The 21,230-nt window shown below is 40.4% G+C and overlaps 1 protein-coding gene across 11 annotated transcripts in view; it reads right to left on the reverse strand.

Moving 5' to 3' along the window:
• ZHX1 (zinc fingers and homeoboxes 1) overlaps nucleotides 1-21,230 on the reverse strand; it is a 32,375-nt gene that overhangs the window by 7,016 nt on the left and 4,129 nt on the right. For 4 of the 11 annotated variants that reach the window (XM_050970307.1, XM_050970308.1, XM_050970306.1 and 1 more), the window contains exon 4: nucleotides 6,542-8,952. In XM_050970307.1, the coding sequence (XP_050826264.1) occupies nucleotides 6,542-8,715 (2,174 nt within the window). In that variant the 5' untranslated portion in view covers nucleotides 8,716-8,952. Of the gene's footprint in view, nucleotides 1-5,541; nucleotides 8,953-16,588; nucleotides 16,725-16,847; nucleotides 17,543-17,768; nucleotides 17,928-20,126; nucleotides 20,174-21,230 lie in introns of those variants that run through there. The other 7 variants (XM_050970304.1, XM_050970300.1, XM_050970299.1 and 4 more) reach the window with 5 other exon arrangements.

A 21,230-nucleotide genomic window follows, 5' to 3' on the forward strand; every position in this document is an offset into this window, starting at 1 on the left:
CAGAGGTCAGTACCACTGCTAAGCACAACACAAAGATCAGTGCTGCAATCCAGCCAGAAGATCTCTCTCTGTAATGTCAGATGTCTGCAGTGTCAGCAGCTGCCTGCAAGTCAGGGTAAGTCAGTGGAGCTGGGGTGCAGTTCCTCTGAGCCACTCCAGGCATGCAGGATGAGCAGGTTTGCATTCCTTGCTGTGCAGACTACCTACAGTGTCTTGTCCCAGTGCAGACATCGACATGCATCAGAAAAATCCCACCTTAATTCATGAAAAGTGCTACAGAATGCTCAGTTATCCCTCTACATTTTATAATGTTGTGTGAGTTGGTTTTGCAACAACTGTTCACTGAAAAGGTGCAGATGCTCTTCACCACAGAAAGAGAAAAATCCCCAAAACTCCAACCACTAAACTTGGAAATACTGGCTATAACCCACCTGTGCTTCAAAATATCCCTCTTTAAAAGTGGGAGAAAAAAAGCAGAAATTTGAGTTATTGTGTGTTAGTAGCCATCAAGGGGATTTTTCACTTTCTGTTGTAATTCTTATTTCAAAATATTTTCCTACAGAATTTTAATACATCAGCAAACCTCAAGTAACTAGACCTGATAAGTTTGTGTCATGCTTCTTGGTAAATCTACTTATCCTAGGATATCACAAACTGGATGGAGAATTCAGACATAACCCTGCACTGTACAGTGTAGGGAACTGAATCCTCTACTAGCCCTTTCCATCTTTAATTTACACCACCATTCCAGGTATTATAAACAATTCTTAAAGTTCTACTGTTCTCTGGTCATTGATACCATCTCTCTATCACTACTGAATGAAAGCAAAATTATTTTCAAAGCAAAAAATAAATTAAAGAAAATAGCTATATTTAATTGCACTCTACTTTTGTGCCTTCAGGTTAGGGCAGGGACATTTAACACTACAGAAGCTTAAAGATTATCTTCTCTCCTTGGGAGATATGAATATAGACAGGTATTGGACTCAGGTGGCCGAGGCAAATTGGTACTACCATATTTACAGAAGCAAATACTGACATCCAGCCTGAATACACAGTACTCCATTAAGTGCAAAAGGGAAAACACTCCCCACCTTAAACCACAGCCTGGTTACTCAGCAGCCAGAGATCAGTTGTCAGAGTTACTGCTGGGCTCTCATTTCAGAGGAAAACGGAGGAGGAGGAGAATGTCTGCATCTTTGGGCTTTCTGGCCTACAGGGACCGTGTGCAGCCATGAATCACTTTGTATGGGATCCAGAAATCCTTTCTTTGCTCTGGAGAGGGGAAGGGAGTGCATTTGCCTGCCTCAAACATTTCTTGGAGAGAAAAAAAAAGTCCTCTTTTGTTCAAGGTGAGCAAATCATCTATTAGAAAATTATTTCATGTCATGTGTGGACACTGCATGAATTTCTAAATAATCAAAGTTACAGTCAGTAACTCTGAATTATGAATTACAGTTCATAAAAAAGCAGTTTTCAACATGGTACCAGACAAGGTTAAAAAAGGCATGGCCTCACTTACTACAGTGTATTAGAGATAATACACTAAATTCTAATAATCAGGTACTAGGCATCTTTCCTGTTCTTTGCTTTCAGACAAAGAGATTTCTATGTGCTAAAAAGGAGTGACTGTAATAATTTACTCCTTCTGTCAAAACAGAAGGAGTTAAACTTGTTTTGCTTATCGACTTCTAGAAAAGTAAATTCTGCAGGGCAAGCAAAAGTCAGAGCCTTCAAGCTTCTGCGTTTTCCCTTCTGTTCACTTCTTACAAGCCAGCACTGTTAGTTCATTCAAACCTCCAGGGGAATATAGGCCTGACTTTCTCTTTTCCAACACTAACTTTGGGGTCACTGAGAGGTGATGCTGGGAAGACAGCACAGTTTAAGATGGAACTGTGCTCTTTCACTGCCTCGGAAGCGAGGGCAAAACGCGCCATGAAGCGGGATGAGACTCTGATGGTGGATGTCATCCCTGGCTGTAACACTGCTTTCTGTCTTTTAGCTCTTTTCCCTCTCCATTCTGGCACAGGACTATCTGTGTTCTCTCTTTAGCCGAATTCCAGAGACAGCACAACTGGCATCATGAGAGCAGGCAGTCCTGGCAGAAACAGTAGATGAAGAGAAATGCAATAGCTTAGCTCTAAAGAAACTGATGTTCACAACTGAATTCTGATGTAGTGGTCCCAATGAAGACTGAGAAACCAGCCACCCAGAGGTAAGACCTAAGCAAGATCAGAGTTTCTTTGTCTCAGTGTCAGTGACAATCACTGAAGCCTGGCTCATAATGAGCTCAAACCTAAGAGGGGAAGCTCCACAGAAATGCAGAAAACATAACACAGGTTCATCTAGACACAGTCCTTACCATGCAGGAAAGTCAATAAAGTCAGATGGACACACTCCTGGGCAGATTTATTTTCTTTCCACTTCCTTTCCCACTGCCAGCATAAGTCAGTCCAAACAGCTTCCAAAACACCTTGGAAGTGTGCATAAACTATAGAAGGGAGCCAGGCTTGCAGGGGTACACTGCTGATGAGCACAGAGGTGCTTGGAATCATAATAAATTAAGACACTTGCTGATGTGCTTAAGTTCAGGGAGTTTCCAGGGGATTGGCAGAATGAGAAGGTGCCATCCTTTGCACCCACCAGGCCATGTCTGTTTCTCTCAGTGACTGTACAGTGCCCACAGCAGCCTAAGGGTGGCTGAGGTGAATCTGGGCTAAACCACTGTTACCAGCAGCTTTGAGTTCCCACCAGCCATGACCACAAATCACAGGTACAACTGACCACAGCACTTTCCAGCGCTTCCCCTGTCAGTCCTGACACGGGAGGCCTCTGGAAGGAGTTTGCCTCTCTGCCAGTGCAAATATACACATGTTGTAAACATGAAGCACACTGGTAATTAATGGACTCTTCAAACAGAAGTAACTGTCAGACTATAGGCAATAATGAATGCATACAACTTCTGTCTCCAGGCTGAACCCACCCAGATTTTCCTCATCCTTAGCACAACTGAAAGGCTTTAAATGTGCATGTAGCCCTGCTATGTGTGGACTCTGCATTTCTCATTAGCTGATCCACTGCACATGGTTTAATTTAAATTTTATGTTCTACAAAGAGATAATGTTCCCATTGGGCTGTAAACACTGGTATAACCAGTGGAATACATGGAACTCTAATATTTACAGCAACCAAAAATCTGGCCCAGTATGCACCAGCCACTGTCTCTGACCATTCAACTGAAAGAAGACCTCCAATCCAACTATATTTAGTCTGATAAACAATGTATTTCCTCTTCCTGTGTTTTTCAGACCAGATGTGCTAAGGCCTACCTTTGTAGCTGAGTGTTATTTAATAGAACACTGCCAAAGTGGAAAATATCCCAGTTCAATCACGTAATTAACTTGGATCTTTGTATTTTCCCCCATTTTTAAAAGACAGGATTCCTAGCTAAGCTATTTAAGTCTCTGCTAACAAAAATGGAGATATTTATTTGGACAAGCTGCTTGGTTGTTTTGGGTTTTTGGGGTTTTTTTAAAGAAAATTAATTCTGGGTCAACTTTAAGGATTAAGGCAACTCCAGATTTTGCTTGCTAGAGGCATATTCCCAAGGATTTGGTTTAATATTTTTGGAAACTTAAAAATAGCATCTTTTCCTTCAAGCTTTGTTCTTTCCTACTCAGCAAGCACAGATTTTTGACCCTGTATTCCCAACAGAGCTTGAAGCTAGCATGAGTCTTTCTTGTATCTGCTGGCATTTACAACAGCACACTACTACCATCATCTACACTACTGCCACACAAATGGGGAGAATCCCTCCCAGCCCCATGCTGAAAAGGCCAGATTTGATCTCTCTTGTACCCCCTCACATGCAGAGTCATAAACACTCCTGTGAAATATGCTGACAACATGGGGTTGCTTCTGCCCCAGTCCGAAGTTAAAATGAGGATTCTTGGCTATTCCTCTCTAGCAATGCTGGCCACTTTGTGTCTCACTAACTTGAGCCTTGGAAGCCAGGGAATATTTTCATCATCAAATTCATTACATACACCATAAGCTATTGCCTTTTTCTCCCCAATAATCTTAAAACAGTCAGAAGAGATAACCCAGTAAATGGCTTTCCTATGCAACATCCTCCTGAAGCTCAGGGAGCTTATTCAATCTGTGAGCAGAAGGGCAGCTACAAGAGTCCTGAGAGGAAGGTCTGGGAGGTTAACAGTATTTTTTATCAGACATTACTCACTTTCTTACTTTAGCCTGGGCTTCACCCACAATCAGATATGAAAACTAGATCCAACATGGACTCCTCTGCTTCATAAAATCATGACTAAAAGGGCTTTCTTGGGTTTTTTGACTTATCATAGTCCAGAAGAAAGACTAATTCCAAAATTCTAGCATAGGTTCTTGGAGATGGAGAGACATTAGGTCCCATTTTCTCTGTACCAATCTGTCCTCATTAGTCATCAGATGCAGAAGCCTACACAGAAGATGCTGTCACATGTGCAAAAGGAGATTGCTAGTATCCATTAGTGCCAATGTAAAAGCAGACAATGCTGGTGACAGCAGCACCAATTCATCACCATCTTTTGATATCTAAAAATAAAGTAACTTATCCCTAAAAATGCAGGCTGGCAGTAGCAAAATTACAAACTATTCTTCCTCAGAGCAACAGTTCTCTAGAATGCCAAACATCTGCCTAAACTAAATTTGTGTAAATTTGGCCCATTGCTTTAAGTTGCTAATTCAAACTGCACTATAACTTCACAGTATTGAGACCAAATAGCTTTTTTTTATTATTTTATATACACTTATTTAAGATAGGAATGTTTTATATCAGATTAAACTACTTCTGGAGTTCAGTTCAGGTAGATCAAACCAACTCCAGAAACAGAGGTGTTCACCCAGCAGTCCTGTGAGTAATCAGCACAGTGGTGAGTTCAATTAGGATGTCTTACAGTTAAACCTGCACACACATCACTCAACTGGGCTATCACTGAAGAACAATTCAACACTAACGTGTTTGTAATTACTAAGCATCTAAAAACCATATAGCTTCATTTTGTTTGTGAATTAAACACCATGTCATTGCCACAGCTGACTTGAAAACCTTTCTCACTAGTACCAAAAGATGTTTTTCTTCTCTGTATCTGTGTATTCTTACAAACCCCTAGGCAACGCTGAACAACTTTTAGGCAGTTTTTGTCTTTTGTTAACCTTAAAACTCAGTGTCAGATTTCAAGAAATTACTCTTTTTTTTTTTTTTAAATATAGATACTTCTTTTACCATTTCCAACAAAGGAAAGAATGCACAAGGTAGAAGTGAGTGTTACTATTAAGTCTGTCAGGCATTTAAATTAGATTGATGTGGGATACACTGATTACACTGGCTGTAATAAAAAGCATCTTCTAGCATCAGACTCATTCAGTTAGCTCATAATTATCAACAAGGAACACTTCAGTCCAAGTTCTGTAAACCCAAAACACTCCAAAGATATGCAAAAGGTGCAGATATCACCTTATTTTCTGAAACCAATCAATCCTCACCCCTAGGTTCATTGATTCCTTTTGTCACACTTTTCCCCTTCTGTTTTGTTTTCAATGCTTTCCTTAAGAAATAAACCCAGGCCTTGAAACCTTTCAGATGAAGTGATGTTTGCAAAAAGACATCTAATGTTTTTGTGTTTTCCTCCTTCGCAAGCAGGCAATGTTCTCTTACAGCAATAACAACAACAAAAAAAAGTGTCTGTGATTTTTTTTGGAATTAAACAACATAAGGCAATTAAATATTGAGAAGCAGTCAGGTGTATGATGAACATGAACCTTCCCATCGGTAGTGTGGAAAAGGAGGAGCTGAACTTGATCTGGTTTGTAACCCCTGGTCCCAGGCCAGGCCTGAGGATGTTCATCTCTTGTAGCAACAAAGCAAACAGTTCTTGCCTGCACGGGGAGCATCTTGCCCATGTAACTCTTAGGTGGAAGGAAGATGCTGAGCAGCTGCTTGCTAAACTGAAGGCCATGAAAAATCATTTGGCTCTTCACCATAACATCAAACCTAATTCATAGGTTTTTGGCCCCCAAATTCCAAATTGTACATCAGTCTGTTTTTGAAAGTTTACGCTTAACATGTCTAGGGGGTTCCCAAGTATCACTATCATCTGTTTCTTCCTCATCCTCCTGATCATCCAGCATTTCATCTTCCTCCTCATTCTCATCAAACAGCTCTATTCCAAGTTCTAATCTTCTTTGCCTTTCTGCAAACCATTCTCTGACCTGCTCATATCCCATGTGAGATTTGGCTACCAGTTCATCAAGGTCTTGCTCATTAAGGAATTTGTGCTTCATATAATAGTCCTTCAGGATTGCTGTTCCAGTTTTAAATTTTATGACAGATACACCTCTGTCCCAGCAATTTAACCTCTTGCTTCCCCGAGGCCTCCCCCGAGGCCTCCCTCTCCCCCTCCCCTTTGGTCTTCCTCTCCCTCTCTTCCTTGCAAAGCTTTGGCCATTCAGGCTGTTTGCACTGGCACTCTGGTAATAGTAATACCATTTCAATCCACCATTTTTCCAGGCATAGCGAGTATCTCCAAACCAGCTCACGATTTCTGATCTTGGAAGTCCAGTTTCTTCTGCCAGCTTGTTGTATTCTTGTGGAGATGGCCACTGAGTACGGACAAAGGAACTTTTGAGCATGTGCAACTGCTCTGGTGATTTTTTGCCTATTTTGCTTGAAGTACAACACCCTGATTTTGTTCCTGCTGCTCCATCTCCCACAGATGTTTCTCCAGACTCCTCTTTTGAGCTGCCAGCATTGCTTTCATTCATGTCAGCTCCCTCTTCCTTCAAGACATTTGATTTCCTTTTTTCTGTAAACCAGGCATCAATCTCTCTCCTGGTCAGTTTTGTTTGGGCTCTTAATCTATTCATCTCTTCTTCAGTAAGGACAGGGTTATTAAGAAAACTTGCTTGGAGGACTTGCAGTTGTTCAGAAGTCTTCTCTTTGAATTTCTGTGGGGTGAAATCAGGAAAAGTACCCCAAGATGGCTTGCTCTGTGGAGTGACTCCTGTTGGAGATTCATTCATTTCATCACTTGAATCAATAACAATGGTGGCACATGAATCACTGCTAAGATGAATCCCATGATTATTCTTTGAGTTTCTCTGATTGTAGCGTGTATCACTGAACCACTTTTTGATCTCTCCTTTAGTGAGACCTGTTATTTTCATAAGTCTAACAATTTCTGAGTCTTGAGGAAATTGGTTTTTAAGGTAACTGACTTTCAATTCTGCCAGTTGTTCCTTAGTTTTTTTTGCTCGGATGCCAAAGGAGTCAGGATTCATCAGCGTGGATTCATTTTTGATAGGCTGAGGGGCTGGAATGGCAGCAACTTGTTTGGTTTCTGCAATAGGCTGAGCACTGTGAATCTGACTCTTCTGTAACTGTGTTTGGTTTGGGACTCCTGCTACAGTCAAAGCTATTGGGGCTGTTACTGGTAACGTATTTGTACCTGCAACTTGAGTGAGAACAAGTCCTGGCTGACCAACTATTTGACATGTCTGTAAAATGGAAGGTAAACCATTGCTAGCGGCCGAAATGTGTGCTGGAATAACGGTAATGGTCTGTGGCACAGTATGCACTGTGCCATTAAATTGTTTCCTCCTTGCTTCTTCCACCTCCTCTGGCGTCCAACTCACTCCATGTTTCAGACGCTGAGCAGAAAACCATATTTTAATCTGCTCTTCCGTGTACTTTGCTTGAGAGGAAAGAACAGTGATTTCTGACATGGTTGGATATGGGAATTTGTTGTAGGTGTTAAGCAAAAGAGGATTGTTATCCAAAGCAGTGTTATAGGCTGGAATGCTATTTACAGGTATTAGGACTTTTGGAATCAGGTTTGAGTTCTGTGGAGCTGTAACAGCTGTTATAACCTGTGCCACCCCAGGCTGAAGCACTGGTGCCGGGGTCACAACTGCCCCAGCCACATCTGCTGCACTGCACACAACTGAATGGCTTGGTTTGGATTCAGAAACAACCGGTGGGGGGTTTTCTACTACTTCTTCAGAGTTTGGCTCATTTTCAGTTCCCTTTTCTTCACCAGGAATGTCATCAACTACATTGTGGAAAACAGCAATACGTTTAGCCTCGGGTTTGCTTTTCATCATTTTCATGATAGGAGTTTTGCTAATGGAGATCCCTGATGAGGGGACCTCAGAAGAGTCAGCCTGTCCAGCATTTTCTTCTCTAACAAAACTCCCATCAAAAGTGAGATCATTTACTGTCTGTTCAAAGATTGTCTGGTTATTACGTTTCACCATAGTCAATTTAAAATTCTCCTCTCCAGGGTGGTGCTTCAAATTATGTTCTGAGAGGGCATCATATCTTTTGGTAAGGAAATTACATTCTAAACAAACGTAGGATGAATTTAATACTACGTTGGGGTGTTCTGAATCCACATGAAAGGTAAACATATTGAGATCTGGAGTCTGAAAAGTACAGTATTTACACTCATAACCACCTTCTACTTTATTTGTGTTTTTCTTATTGTCTGAATCCACATACTCATGAACATCCTCATCACTTGTCACACCCTCTGCTGCAGGGTTATCTGCTGGTGTGAGCACAGGTGGTCCTTCCTCCAAGTCTGACACCATTTCTAGATCTGGATCCTGCTCATTGGCTAAGACCATGCAGGGTGTTGTTGATTTTCGTTTACTTGCCATGACTGTAATTGTGAAAATGATAACGACTGGTCAGATATAGACTTAGCTTCAAGCTCTTCTTGATTAATAATAGTAACAATAAAATAACAATAATAATGGCTTTCGGTACTTCAAGTCAGTTCTTGTAAAGTCTCAACATTTATCCCATTAGCAGCTTTTCTTTCGTAGTGCAATCAGATTAAAAATAGTTGAGGATGAGATGTTGAGACACACTGTTTTAAAGTCCACATCCACCACCTGTAGTAAAGAAGAGACACTGGAGTTAGTTTAATTTAAATAATAATTTCTATTTTGCTACATATTACAGTTTAATTCAGTCCTTTGGGGTTTAGTGTGCCACTGCTCATCCCCTGAAACCAGCAGACCCATTCCAAGAAGAGATAATTGAGGCTATGATAAGAAAGGCAAAATCCAATCCACTTATTACAGGCTGAAATTTGTTTCAGTTCATGAAACAACAGAATGGTGTAAAACAGGTAACTTCCTGACTGTTTCCCTTGCTTCAGAAGCCTTTTTTTCAGCACAGTGCTGAGGTCAGTCTTGCCCTTGGACTGCTTTGCCTAAGCTATGACAATGTCTCTTGACTGTTCTGTGAGCTCAAGTCCTTCCTATTACTAACTTGAGCCCAGCATGAAATCTCCACTACTGGCTCTGTCATGTCTTTCATGTCACAGGCTGTGAAGTGTCCCAGAAAAGGCAGGTGTACAGTATTTTTCTATTGCATTATACATGCAAGCACAATCATGTGCAAGACCTTTCTTCCATGTCTGAAAATCAGCAAAACAATATCTTTTTAAGGCACTCTGACAGACAAAAGACAGCTATCCTTTCTTCCTAGTTTCCCAAATGTCATTCCCCAATTGAAGACCAATCCCAAACCAATAAAAGTTGATTGCTAGCACTTGGCAATTAACTAAAATCTTCTTTCACGCCTCTATGCGTTAACAGAGACATGACTGATTGTGTAAACTGTAACAGAGAGAGAAAAAGCATTAAAGACTGATATCCCAAGAAGAAGCCTTAGCTTCACATTTTTTCTTTAGGCAAAAGACAAAAGTGTTCATCCCAGTTCACCCAGTGCTGCTTTGTAGACTCTGTTTTAGAAACTGTGTCACCTTACTGCTTCATAAATATCCTCCGTGAATGTTCTAAACAGCCACCCTCTGCACTACATCTGTGACTACATCCAAAGTGCAGAGCCTCACATGATATGCTTTTTATGCCAAGGATATGGTTACATGGCATTAAGGACACTGAAAATGCTCAATTAATCTTGGGTAATCATCGTTCCAGGATGACAATTATTTAATGGTACTGGAGTAGAAAGATATCCTTCTTCTACAAGTTAATAGTGGCAGTCTGTAAAACCGAGCACAGAAGTACAAAAGAGATTTATTTTCATGTATGTACGAAGTACCTATTGCAGGCCACCTCATTTCTCTTTGCAGCGAGAGAACCATGAAGCAAAGCTAAACAGATCCATTTGTCTCAGTGTCTCGAGGGACAAGAGGTAGAGCATTATTAACTGTGCTGCTTCTCAGTGGGGCTGGAGGGCTCTTGACAAAAGGGAAGACAACTGCCAAGACAACGTTGAGCAATGCTCTGGGGGAAGAGCTGGGTGGTATTACCTAATGTTTCTGCGATTTTGAGTGAAACTTCAGAAATGCCTATTTTAAAAAGCAACTTAACAGCTAGTTTTGCTGCCTAAAGTTGTGTTTGGAGAAGTGATTGTGGTACTCTGCAGAACCTCATCCCCAGCACAGCACATAGGATCTATACACAGGGCAGTCTGAGTGAGCTTAAGTGCTTGCCAAGGGTCCCATTTTGGGATGGCCTGGAGTGCAAGTGAAAGCAACATTTGATCTGACATGCAGCATTGAAGCATGCTGAAGGAAAGGCTGGAGATAAGGAATAAAATGGAAAACCTGTTCAACAAATCAATAAATGTTCTTCTCCAGTCTCCTTGCGTACCCAACAGTGTTCACAGTGCCTGTAAGCCAACAGGTCTATGTGCAATTGCAGCACCTGCAGGCTTTTAGCTAAATCTCTATCACATCTCTGCTGTGCTTCAGTTTTGCTTATGGTGCATAAGGAGATTATTGTGTCCCTCCTCTGTTTACCAAGATAGCAACACTTTTCTTTGATGCAAACAGGTCTCAGAAAAAGAAAGCTGCATCTCTGTTCTTCTGACTACACTAATTTTATTTTTCTTTAAGGATGTTGTGATGTCAAAATCCTGTTTAATTCATGGCTATGAAGAGCTGTAACAGCATTCAGTAAAATCTCAAGAGAGTGAGATGCCTGCAACCCTTCCCAGCCTTCTTTCCTCTACAGATTTTAAAGAAACCTCCATTCCCTTTTCCCTGGAGCTAATGTGATTATTCCACCTGTAGCAACCCTGCTTGACATGTTCTCTCAATTTAACAGGGGATTATTAAAACTCACATTTGAGCAGCTTATCCAACTAATCATGCATCATCCTTGGACTCTTCATTTCCTCTAAAATACCTCTCCTGTTCTGCTTACAGGAATGTGTGGGACCTTGCCACATAGCTTGACTTCAGTAAGGTCTGCAACATTCTGCACCATGACTCCAACAAAATGAAGTTACAGTGTGGTTTTGCCAAATCCACCCTTCTAGGGACCTTGTTACAATTCTCGAGGTTCTTACAGACTGTTTTTTAGTAAATTCTTCCTGTATTGAGCTAGGAATGAAGATCCTTCTAACTGACCTGAGACTCACTATGTGTTCTCCTCTGCTCAAGCATTTCCCTTGGTTAAGACTGCCCAGTCTTGTGCTTGCCTGTCTCTAGGCCACTGAGACCTCCCTCATGTTCCATGAATTCCTGAAGGTCATCACTTCAGTGAAAGGTTCTGCTTGTCCCTTACTTACCCTAAAGTCAAATATATGACAAAATATTGCGAAAGATTTTCTCTTTTTGTCCCTCCTTGTGAATATTGACATTGTATTGTGTAATTTAGTTTGCAATTAAATAATCCAGGTGTTTATTTTATGTCAAAAGCAGCATTTTTTCATAAAGGAATCTACAGAAAAACTTTATTTACACTGCATCCCCTTCTGTAATTTCACCTCAAATTTTCACAGAATTGACATTCCTAGCAAATCAGCCCACAAAACAGATGTTTTTCTAGGAACATAAACCAGTAAGTGCTGGCATACTTCTTGAAAGTCCAGAATCTGATATTTTATCTTTCAGCAGGCAATTTCTCAGGCCACTGCTCTTCAGAAACATGAACAGTTAGCAATCCCAATTAATTAATAATTATATTAAGAGAGATTAATTCCAGAGTGGAATTCAACATTTAAAGTTGTCTTGATAGCAGATTTATATGAAGACTTATATAAACATTTTCTAAATGGAGGCAGAAACCTTCTGCCCATTTGATTACAGTTTGAGAAGGAAAAGACATAGAGTTGATAACAGAAAACACATATGAAAGAACCTGCTTTCAGAAAAAAATTTTTACTCACTTCCTCCTTCCCTCCCCCAAACAAGAGTACTGATGCAGCAAGAGAAATTAATGAGTTTACATAAAATGTTCACTGTGTGTTCAGGGTATATGCTTTCTGAAAAGGCATTGCTCCCTGTCTGCTGTATGACACTTCCATCCAGTGTGCAGGAAAAGCATGCAAAAAAAAAAAAATCCAGCCCCATGTAATGTGATTTTAAGGAGATGCAGAGAGTGGCTCAGGAGAACACGAAGCAATAGAACCTGGTTCTGACTTTTAAATCCACCTAGATTACAATTTGCCTACCACTTCACACAGAAAATGCTGCCTTCTTAGAACCCATGACAATATGCAGTTGTTGATCCTTTGTTTAGCCTCCTTCCACCACCCTTTATTCAGAGTAGATCTAGCTAACTCAGAAACTATTCTGCAGAGCTCAGTGTAGGCTAATTCACTCTGATCTGTGCTGCCTCTCAGTGAGAAGGGAGAAAGACTTTGTTTAAGTGACATTTTCTTCACTGCTTCCTTATCTGCAAAGTTCAGAAAGCCTTACTGCTTATAACTCCAAAATAAAGCCACATCTCTGTTCATCCTGCAATATTTACATTTGATTCCTCTTTTAAAATAAGGTCTGGTACCAATCCAACATGAGAGTGAAACTCATCAAACTGATTTCAGCAGAAGTCCCCATGTATTACAAAGATAAGGCCCACTTAGGGTCCTTGCTGCATTAGACTGGTAATGAGGGAGGCAAGTACCAAAAGCTACTGTAGTGCCCACGCAGAGCTCCAGGCTGTGCCAAAGCCAGACCCGTGATGGAGCACTGGAAAGCTGACACAAAGGCCAGCAGAGGCTGAAGGGAGCCTGCCACAGGACATGTGACTGGGCTTTCCCAGTTACTTCCTCTCAGTGCTGGTTTTAATGGGTAACAAACAGCTCCACCAAAGTAAATGTCAGAATTCCATGCCAGAAGTGACCGCTCCATGACCGACATGATCTTTCTTTGTTGCAGGACACTCACCAGGTACCTCTGCAGAGAGCACAGGAACTTGTGCCCCTACTTTTGATACAGAAAGCCATAACCAAGTTCTGTATCTGATCATATAAAGCTAATGACCAAGCATCTCAAAAACCAGGGGTACACTGACCAAGAGCATGAATGGTCCATGTCTCTGCTCCTCAGTCACACAGGCAGGTATTTTCTGTGGGACACAGACACCTTGGCAGACCTTAATTTTATTGACTGAAGTGCCCAATTCAAACTGTGAGCACTCAGCACTTCTAATGTCAGACATCTCTGCACGACTGTTTTTGCAAGTGAGTATCAGACTTGTGTAAATGCTTATCATACCCAATAAAATGGCAGCAGAGTCAGGGAATTTTTTTCTTTGCACAGTTACAGCTCTATTTTATTTTAATTGCTGTGCTGTTACATACAAAACAGAAAGGATGAAAAAATAAATTACTGAGATGAAGACAAATTTTAATGTGTTCTGCACTGAATAAACATTTAATTCAACCCTCCAAATGTTTCATGTTGGCTTTAAAAAAAGTAAACAGTAAGAAATTATTACTTTAAAAAACTGTTTATCAAAAAAGCTTCTCCTTAAAACACCAAAACAAAAGGTTTTATTATCATGGGATTTCCTTCTTTAAAATGAAACAATCTGGCACACATACAACTTCACAAAATGCTCCTTTTAACTTCATTCTGCCTTTTTTTTTCTTCCAGATGAAAAATTTCTAGAGCCATTCCTTTTCCCAGGCCCTAGTCCAGTGCTGCAAGTACAAGCCCTTCCTTCGACTTCCTGGAGTTCATGTCCCCTGATAGCCCTCAGCTCCTCCAGAGACCCAAGTTGCAGCCCTGCAGATGGTCTCCTCACTAGAAAGCCCAGCTCATCCTCGAGTCATCGCTGGTGCTGAGCAGGATCCCCCACGATTTCGAGGTGATTTCACAGCCCAGCACAGATTGTCTCACTCTCCTCTCCCCCTCTCCACCGATTCCGACGAACTGCACAAGCCCTCGTCACACTGGAAACCAGATTTCACATTGGCTGCTTTCTGCTTTCATTAATATTTGGCTGCCACCACTCAACATGGTACTTCTCAACAGCAAATAAGAGTATTAGTAGCACTCTATCCTTAAAAAGTAGGACTGGGTCTCAGGGCTTACAGCTCCCAACGCTTTTGTACCTTCTGCTAGGCCAGTGGCATTTGCAGAAGCCCAAGGAGCAGCAGCAGGTTAAGGACTACCCTGATGCATGACAATACAAGAACCTAGATAGACAACAGAAGGAGGACCCATTAAATATAGATGGTTTAAAGCAGTCTGCAGATGCACACGACAGGAATAAAAGCATGATCACAACGAGCAGGTGATAAAATATCCTTCAAATTCTACCTTGGATACAAAAAGCTATTGATACATTGTGACTCATAATTCTGCCTTTCTTTTTTTTTCTAACAGTGGAATGCATTTCTCAGACCTCAAGGCCAGATCCATGCCAAATTTGAAGTTCCTATGTCAAATCTCCGAGGCACAGAGGTGCTCAGATAAAGAAAGGTAATATGGCTTTTACATGGAGATTGCCTTTCTTTCACTCCCTGCTTCCCTCCTCACTTTGTTAATTTTACTCTAGAACCAGCTTATGTTCCCCCAAAACTCAATGAACAGGAAATAAAAGCAGCCTCAAGACAGAAACAATGTGAAAATTTCTCATTCCATCTATTGTAAGAAACTGAAAACAGGGACTTGGAGTGAACTGACCAGGTGACACTAATACACACTGCTACATGCTCCACACATGCACCAGAACACAGACCTGTAATTTAAATAACTTGTAAAGGATCCTGAAATACTTCAAACAAATGTATAAACACAGTGTTTGTATAAACCAGTGTTTTATGAATGAGGTAAAAACAAGGACTTGGGAGTGTCGATTGAAAGCAAAAAATATCAATTCTGCTGCATGAACCTACGTAATCCCATGTCAAGGTGAAGACTGCAAGGCACATTTTCAAGGTTTCAACTGCTCTTTAGAATCTTCTCTACCACTTGGTCCACTATGAGCTTTTGCTCAAATGTGCTTGCTCAGAACCTTTCCTGTGTGCCTTGGATCCACCTGCTTGCTTCCTACCCCATGTGCTCCTTAAAGCCTCCCCCAGCCTTGCAGGTCTGCTTCCACTTTGTGAGAAGGCCAAGGAGTGCAGAGTGCATGAAAAGTCCTTTATGTTCAATGGCATGTGATTTGCGTCTCCATTTTGGATGCAAAAATTTTTACTTCAGACCTGGTGTTTTATAAGGTTCTTTTTAAGGTGCTCCAGAATGTTTCCAGTACAATATAACAGCTTTACAATTGTAAACTGAATCAGTAAGAACAGACACCACAAAGAATTGACCTAGTCCCTACTGGCAGGCTCCTCCATAGTGGAAAAATGCAGAAGAATTTTATGTCCATGCTTGCAAGTACAGCTGATCTTATAGAAGTTCTCCAGGATGCTATCCTCTGACCTGATCCAAGCAATGCTGGTCCTGGAACAGCACATTCACAAGTCAAAATACAACATGTAAGTTCCTGTCTCTGTATTCAGAGTACTTGGTCTAAGTGCAAGTATTCTCAGTGCAGCACTAAATTACTGCCAGGACCAGGATGAGACTATCAAGCTCCCTCAGGCTTGTCTTTCCTTGCACACCAACATAGTCTCTGACTGCTGCAGATCATTTTAGAGGCATAGTGATGGTGGAGCAACAGCACTTCAGCACTGGTGAGGAACTGTAACCAGTTGTCTGGAGAGTTTGTAATAATTTGTTTGGGATTTTATCCTTGCAAGTTTTAAAAGTTGGCAAGACCCTGAACAATCCTACCTACCATCATAGATAACTTACTTTGAGCAGGATGCTTAACTAGATGATGTTCAAAAGTACCTTCTACTCTAATTTTTCTCCTCAGCATTTTGAGGTGTTCAATCATATAACAAAGAAAAAAGAGGATAGTCCAAGCTGCCTGCATAAACACTCTCTGCAGGTCTCAATTATGTAGTAAAATACCACTGTGTACCAAGTTAACCTTTGTGAAAAGCAAAGCATTTCTATTTGAAACAGTGACGTGACTCCACGCCCCTGCTGAGTACTGTACTGTACTCCTTAGACACTCCTGCTGATTTCAGTGGGAGATAATGTCTTATTCTATGTGACAAGACCAATTCCCTCACCCCCACCCCATGCTCCCATCATTCATCCAGAGAGTGGATAAACATTGTTTACTGCCTATCAGTCCAGTGACAAAAAAGGTAAAAGACAGGGGCCTGCAGAGGCTTCCAAGTACAACATGTGGATTGGAAAGATGAATCTCAAGTACAGTCACTGCAGAAGTCTGAGAGGTGACTGTGTACTCAGGTTACCATGGGTTAATGAAGAGTCAGCAGATCAGAACAAGCATCTCGGCTGTGGCACAGGGAACAGGAGGTTTGCAGTTACAGCATTTCACAGGCACTGCTGGACCTGGCGCCCTGCTGTCCCACGCTGCTCCCAGCTCACCTGAACAAAGGCCTTCAATGCAGCAGCAAAAATCAACAAGTCTTTCACCAGGCTGGCTCCCTGTTCCACTGTTTCCCAGGCTAATTTCTTAAACTTTGACTGAACCTGACCTCTGTGACTTACTCTGTGCCAGACACGTGACCCCTCTCGTCACTGCTCAGCGCCCTGGAGAGGACAATCCCAGTTTGGGAGCCACTGGCTGAGGAAAGCTGGAGGCTGCACCTTTTGCCCTGCTCTGCTGGAGCTGCCTGTCATGTGAGTCACCCCTGCAGGAGAAACACAAACCTCCCATGTTCAGTCCTGGCAGGGAAGAGTAAGAGAGAGGGTCACCGAAAACAGACTGCCCTCTTTCACTTTGTGTCTCTCAAGTATAATGGTGAAAATTAGCACAACATGATTTAAGTGAAAAATATGGAATTAACTAAAACACTGTTCTTTAATAGCTGTGGAACTGCTTTTTTCTTTTTTGCATTAGATTTAAACACCATAAGAAAAACAAATAGTTCTGTTTTAAAAATATAGGTAGCTTAAAGCTGCAGAAATATCTTGGGGTCAAAATCATACTTCACTGATTTAAATGAGAATGAGCAGTAAAACTTTTAAAGGAATACTGTATGTGTTGATAACACATGTAAGAGGTAACAGAAAAGCCTAAAAAGCATTACATAGCACAAAACAGCATGACAGCTGGGGGAGGGGAAGAGAAAAATCAGCATTATGTTTAAAACACCTATTATTTAGACTGTAAGTTTTAAACAGAAAGATTTTGTTAATTTACAATAATGTTTCAAGAATACACTGAACACATTCCCTCATAGGAGAAACACCTATCTAATTTACTGACATTAAACCAGACATAATCATTAAAAGCACCAGTTACTGCTGGAAGTTCTGTTCTAATTGCAAACAGCTAAGTTTTTACTAATGGAATAAAAAAAAATCAGTATTATAACAGATAGTTTTAGTTCATGTAATTACTTTTTTACTTAACTAAGGTGGAAATTCTCTGTGAAAACACTGAATTATTGGCAGTTAACAACTAACCTTATACACAGAAATTCATTTTGTAGACTGAGTGAAGGTAGAAGTTATTTCCTGAATGACAGAAGTTCCTGCTTCAAATTTTAAAAAGCAGAACAGCTTTTTTTTTCTGTAGAAGATCTCCAATTCAGGCCTCAGGATAAACTCTGCCAGGGCTAAAATCTTAACAGACATGGTTACATCATCATAGAAACAATAAATTTACCCTAGGGAGTACTAAAAATGTATCATAATTTGTCTCTCAAATCAGTAGGTTTAAAAAAAAAAAGTCATTTTTAAATAAATGTGCTCTTAGATATGCTACATATTTACAGTAGTTTAATAATACAGACATTATGACATTTAGGTGCATATAAAGTTAAATTGTAATTTCTAAATCAAATGTATTTTAGACATAAATTTAGAAATACAGGAACTAATCATTAACTGAAAAACAAGATATAAGTGAACATAATTCACTATTTTCTAGGAAAAGGACAGAAGTAAAAATTAATAATCTGAGTGTATGTTGAGATAAAGTAACAATCCCTGATATAATTTATCCCCTTACAAAAAAACCTTTGCAAACTACCACAATATCAAAGAATGAGAATCACTTGCCATTTACGAAAATTATCAAAAGCATAAATTCAAATCAAAATTAGGAGAAATTGTTTATATGATGAGGGCTCCCTACATTCTGATTCAAGCTATGATCAAATCACCCATTCCCATTATTCTGGGTTCCATATATTAGGACTGGTTTTGAATGAATGCATTAGTTAAATGATATCTGGGCAAGACAGGGAAATACAAAGACAGATCAGGAGAGGTAAGACGAACATGTCTGGTATCATTATTGAATCAACCAAATCAGAAGAGCCCAGGATACAACTGGGGTGTGGTACTCAAAGAGAATGTTTATAAGAGTGTCCAAGTTTAGCATAGAAAATAGGCAGGCCTGGAAACCCCATGGGAATAAGATGCATCTGTTGTTGTAAGCAGCCCCAGAAAAATGTTACTGGTTCACTAGCCTGGGGCAAGCTTTTTCTTTTTTCCCTCTTTTCCTTTTTTGACAGCCAAGTACAATATTAGCTTGCTTTTTTTTTTTTTTTGTCATCATCAAGCTGAGGCTGGGTGAGAATATTTTGTGTCTAGACTAATAAATGTTTGTAAGGATTTTGCAAGACTGGTTTATGGGAATAGAACCCTCTTTTTGTTTTTCTGCTGGAAAAAGCAGCATTAAAAACAAATGAGCACCATCATGCATTTGTTTTAAATTGCATATTAGAGCACTGCTATTTTGTGTGCAATCAATACATAATTTGGAAGAAAGATGCTTTTAAAATTCAAAGCTATCCCTGAGCAGCTAAGGTTCTCTTGGAAACTGAAGGAGGAGTCTGAAATTATTGTTCTTTTGTTTGCATCCCCCAGTGGGAAAGGCAGCACACAACTAGAAACCACTGTGCTTTGAGGCTGCACGAGTCATTAAGAATAAAGATCAATCCCCCCTCCATTTAAATATTAGATATTAAAACTGAATCTAGGACAAAGGTAAGCTAATCAGACTCCTTTTCAAGCTGTTATTGGGTTAAATATAATATCAAAGGGATTACATAAATCTTGTAACTCTCTCTACAGAAATTTTAAAAAGATACTTGTATTTTGCAAAACACAGCCTGTCTAGACCCCAATTACAAGCATCAACTTAATTAGTGGAAATCACTGGGATATGTATGAACCAAAACCTACATTTTCTTTTTAATATTTGTTTTGGAGGGCGGGGTATCTCAAGATGAAATGGCTGACTGAGCTTTTCATTTCACTGCTTTGGATGGAAATGACTGAATCTTTCCACACAAAGTAGTGCTGAAGAAGCTGCTCTGCCGCAAAGCAATCTTCAGTCCTAACCCTCTAGTGAGCTCTCACCCTCAGCCTCTCTCTCTCGCCAGATCTCTGCAGCAATAGGGCTTTAACGGTGCCTGGTGAAGATGAGGGCTCCTGTTCAGCAATTCACAGATAGTAATTACTATCCTTAATTGAGCATTACATCTGGAAATAGGATAGTCACTCATAGAAAGCAGCATATAGCTGCAAATTCTAAACTTAGAACTACCTTGTGCCCATATGCATCTGGATTAAACTGCAGTCTAAGTATTCCCCACTCTTTGTCAGCGAGTGTGACATGAGGGTATGGTGCTCACACTGTCATCATCCATGTAAATACTGGACAGCTTTCAAAACAATGGAGTCTGAATTTCAGTGTACAAAGTGATGTAAAACTTTTCCCTCTCTGGACTTTATGTCCAATTATTAATATATCTTTCTAAGGGTGTGTGCTTGTGATTATTTCTTTACTATGTATATAAAGAGTAAACTTACTTTTCTTCAATACCATTCTTTTCTCCCATCTCTTCCCTCCTCTCCCCCTAAAGAAACAAACAGCTGATATTAGCAAGGCCTTATATTTCCCATGGAGGAACTAAGGAAATAGAGAGTTTAAAAAAAAAGCTACTTGTCAAGAATCAGAGCTCAAATGAATGGTTTTGGACTGATGAAAGTTGTAGGTGTCTCCTGAGTTTTCATGCCTGCTCCATCTAATTCACTCGGCAACTGCTGCCAAGTGCCCAACTGCCCTTCATACAACTTGGATTTGCAGGGCACTCTCAGCCTCCACTGATTTGCTGAGGGCATCTGATCCATGTAAAAAAGGCAGTATCTTTCTACTTTGAAGGTATTCTAAAGATTGACTAGAAATCTGGAGTCTTTGAGGAAGCCTACAGCTGTAACTAACATTTTACTTCCAGCCTTCTACACTCAGGTAGTTAATAACTGTTCTCTCCTAACTCCTTCCCCACTGTTTCCCCTTTTTTCTTTTTCAGACATACAACATTCCTAGATCTCAGCTAACTTAATTACCAACACAGAGCCTTACACCCATGCACGGAGCCAGTAAGAGAGTTTTAAAACAACAGTATTTTGACATACAAACCAAGTTCTTCCATTGTAACACAGGGAGGAAAGTAATCACATTAGTACCATATTTTGTGTACCTTAATCTATTTCATAGCTTTAAGAAAGGCAAGCTTAGAGACCTCTACCAAGATTGCCTTGGACTATACAAACATGCACTTCCATCTATGAAGTTCTTAGCACCTTTCTAAACTAAAACAATGTTAAAATAATCACAGTCCTAACCTATAAACGATTCAAGCCCTAAAATCTCTATGATTACCCATTCATAGAATTCATTGTGAGCTAACAGCTATTTTCCACCTAATAAACGTGGTTTGAAGATCCTTTGAAGATTCAGAGTACTGAACATGTGGAGCTTTTCCCACAACCATTAGAAAGTTCAAAAGCTCATTCCTGTCCTTCTGTCTGGTGAGGTGCATTTGGTGCTCACAGAACGACGCTGGCTTTGCTAAGCAGCGAGGGCTGGCGCTACACGCACCTCATTACACAGCTCTGTCTGCCCACTCTTTA

The sequence above is a fragment of the Serinus canaria genome, chromosome 2 (genome assembly GCF_022539315.1).
Source record: "Serinus canaria isolate serCan28SL12 chromosome 2, serCan2020, whole genome shotgun sequence".
Lineage (NCBI taxonomy): Eukaryota > Metazoa > Chordata > Aves > Passeriformes > Fringillidae > Serinus > Serinus canaria.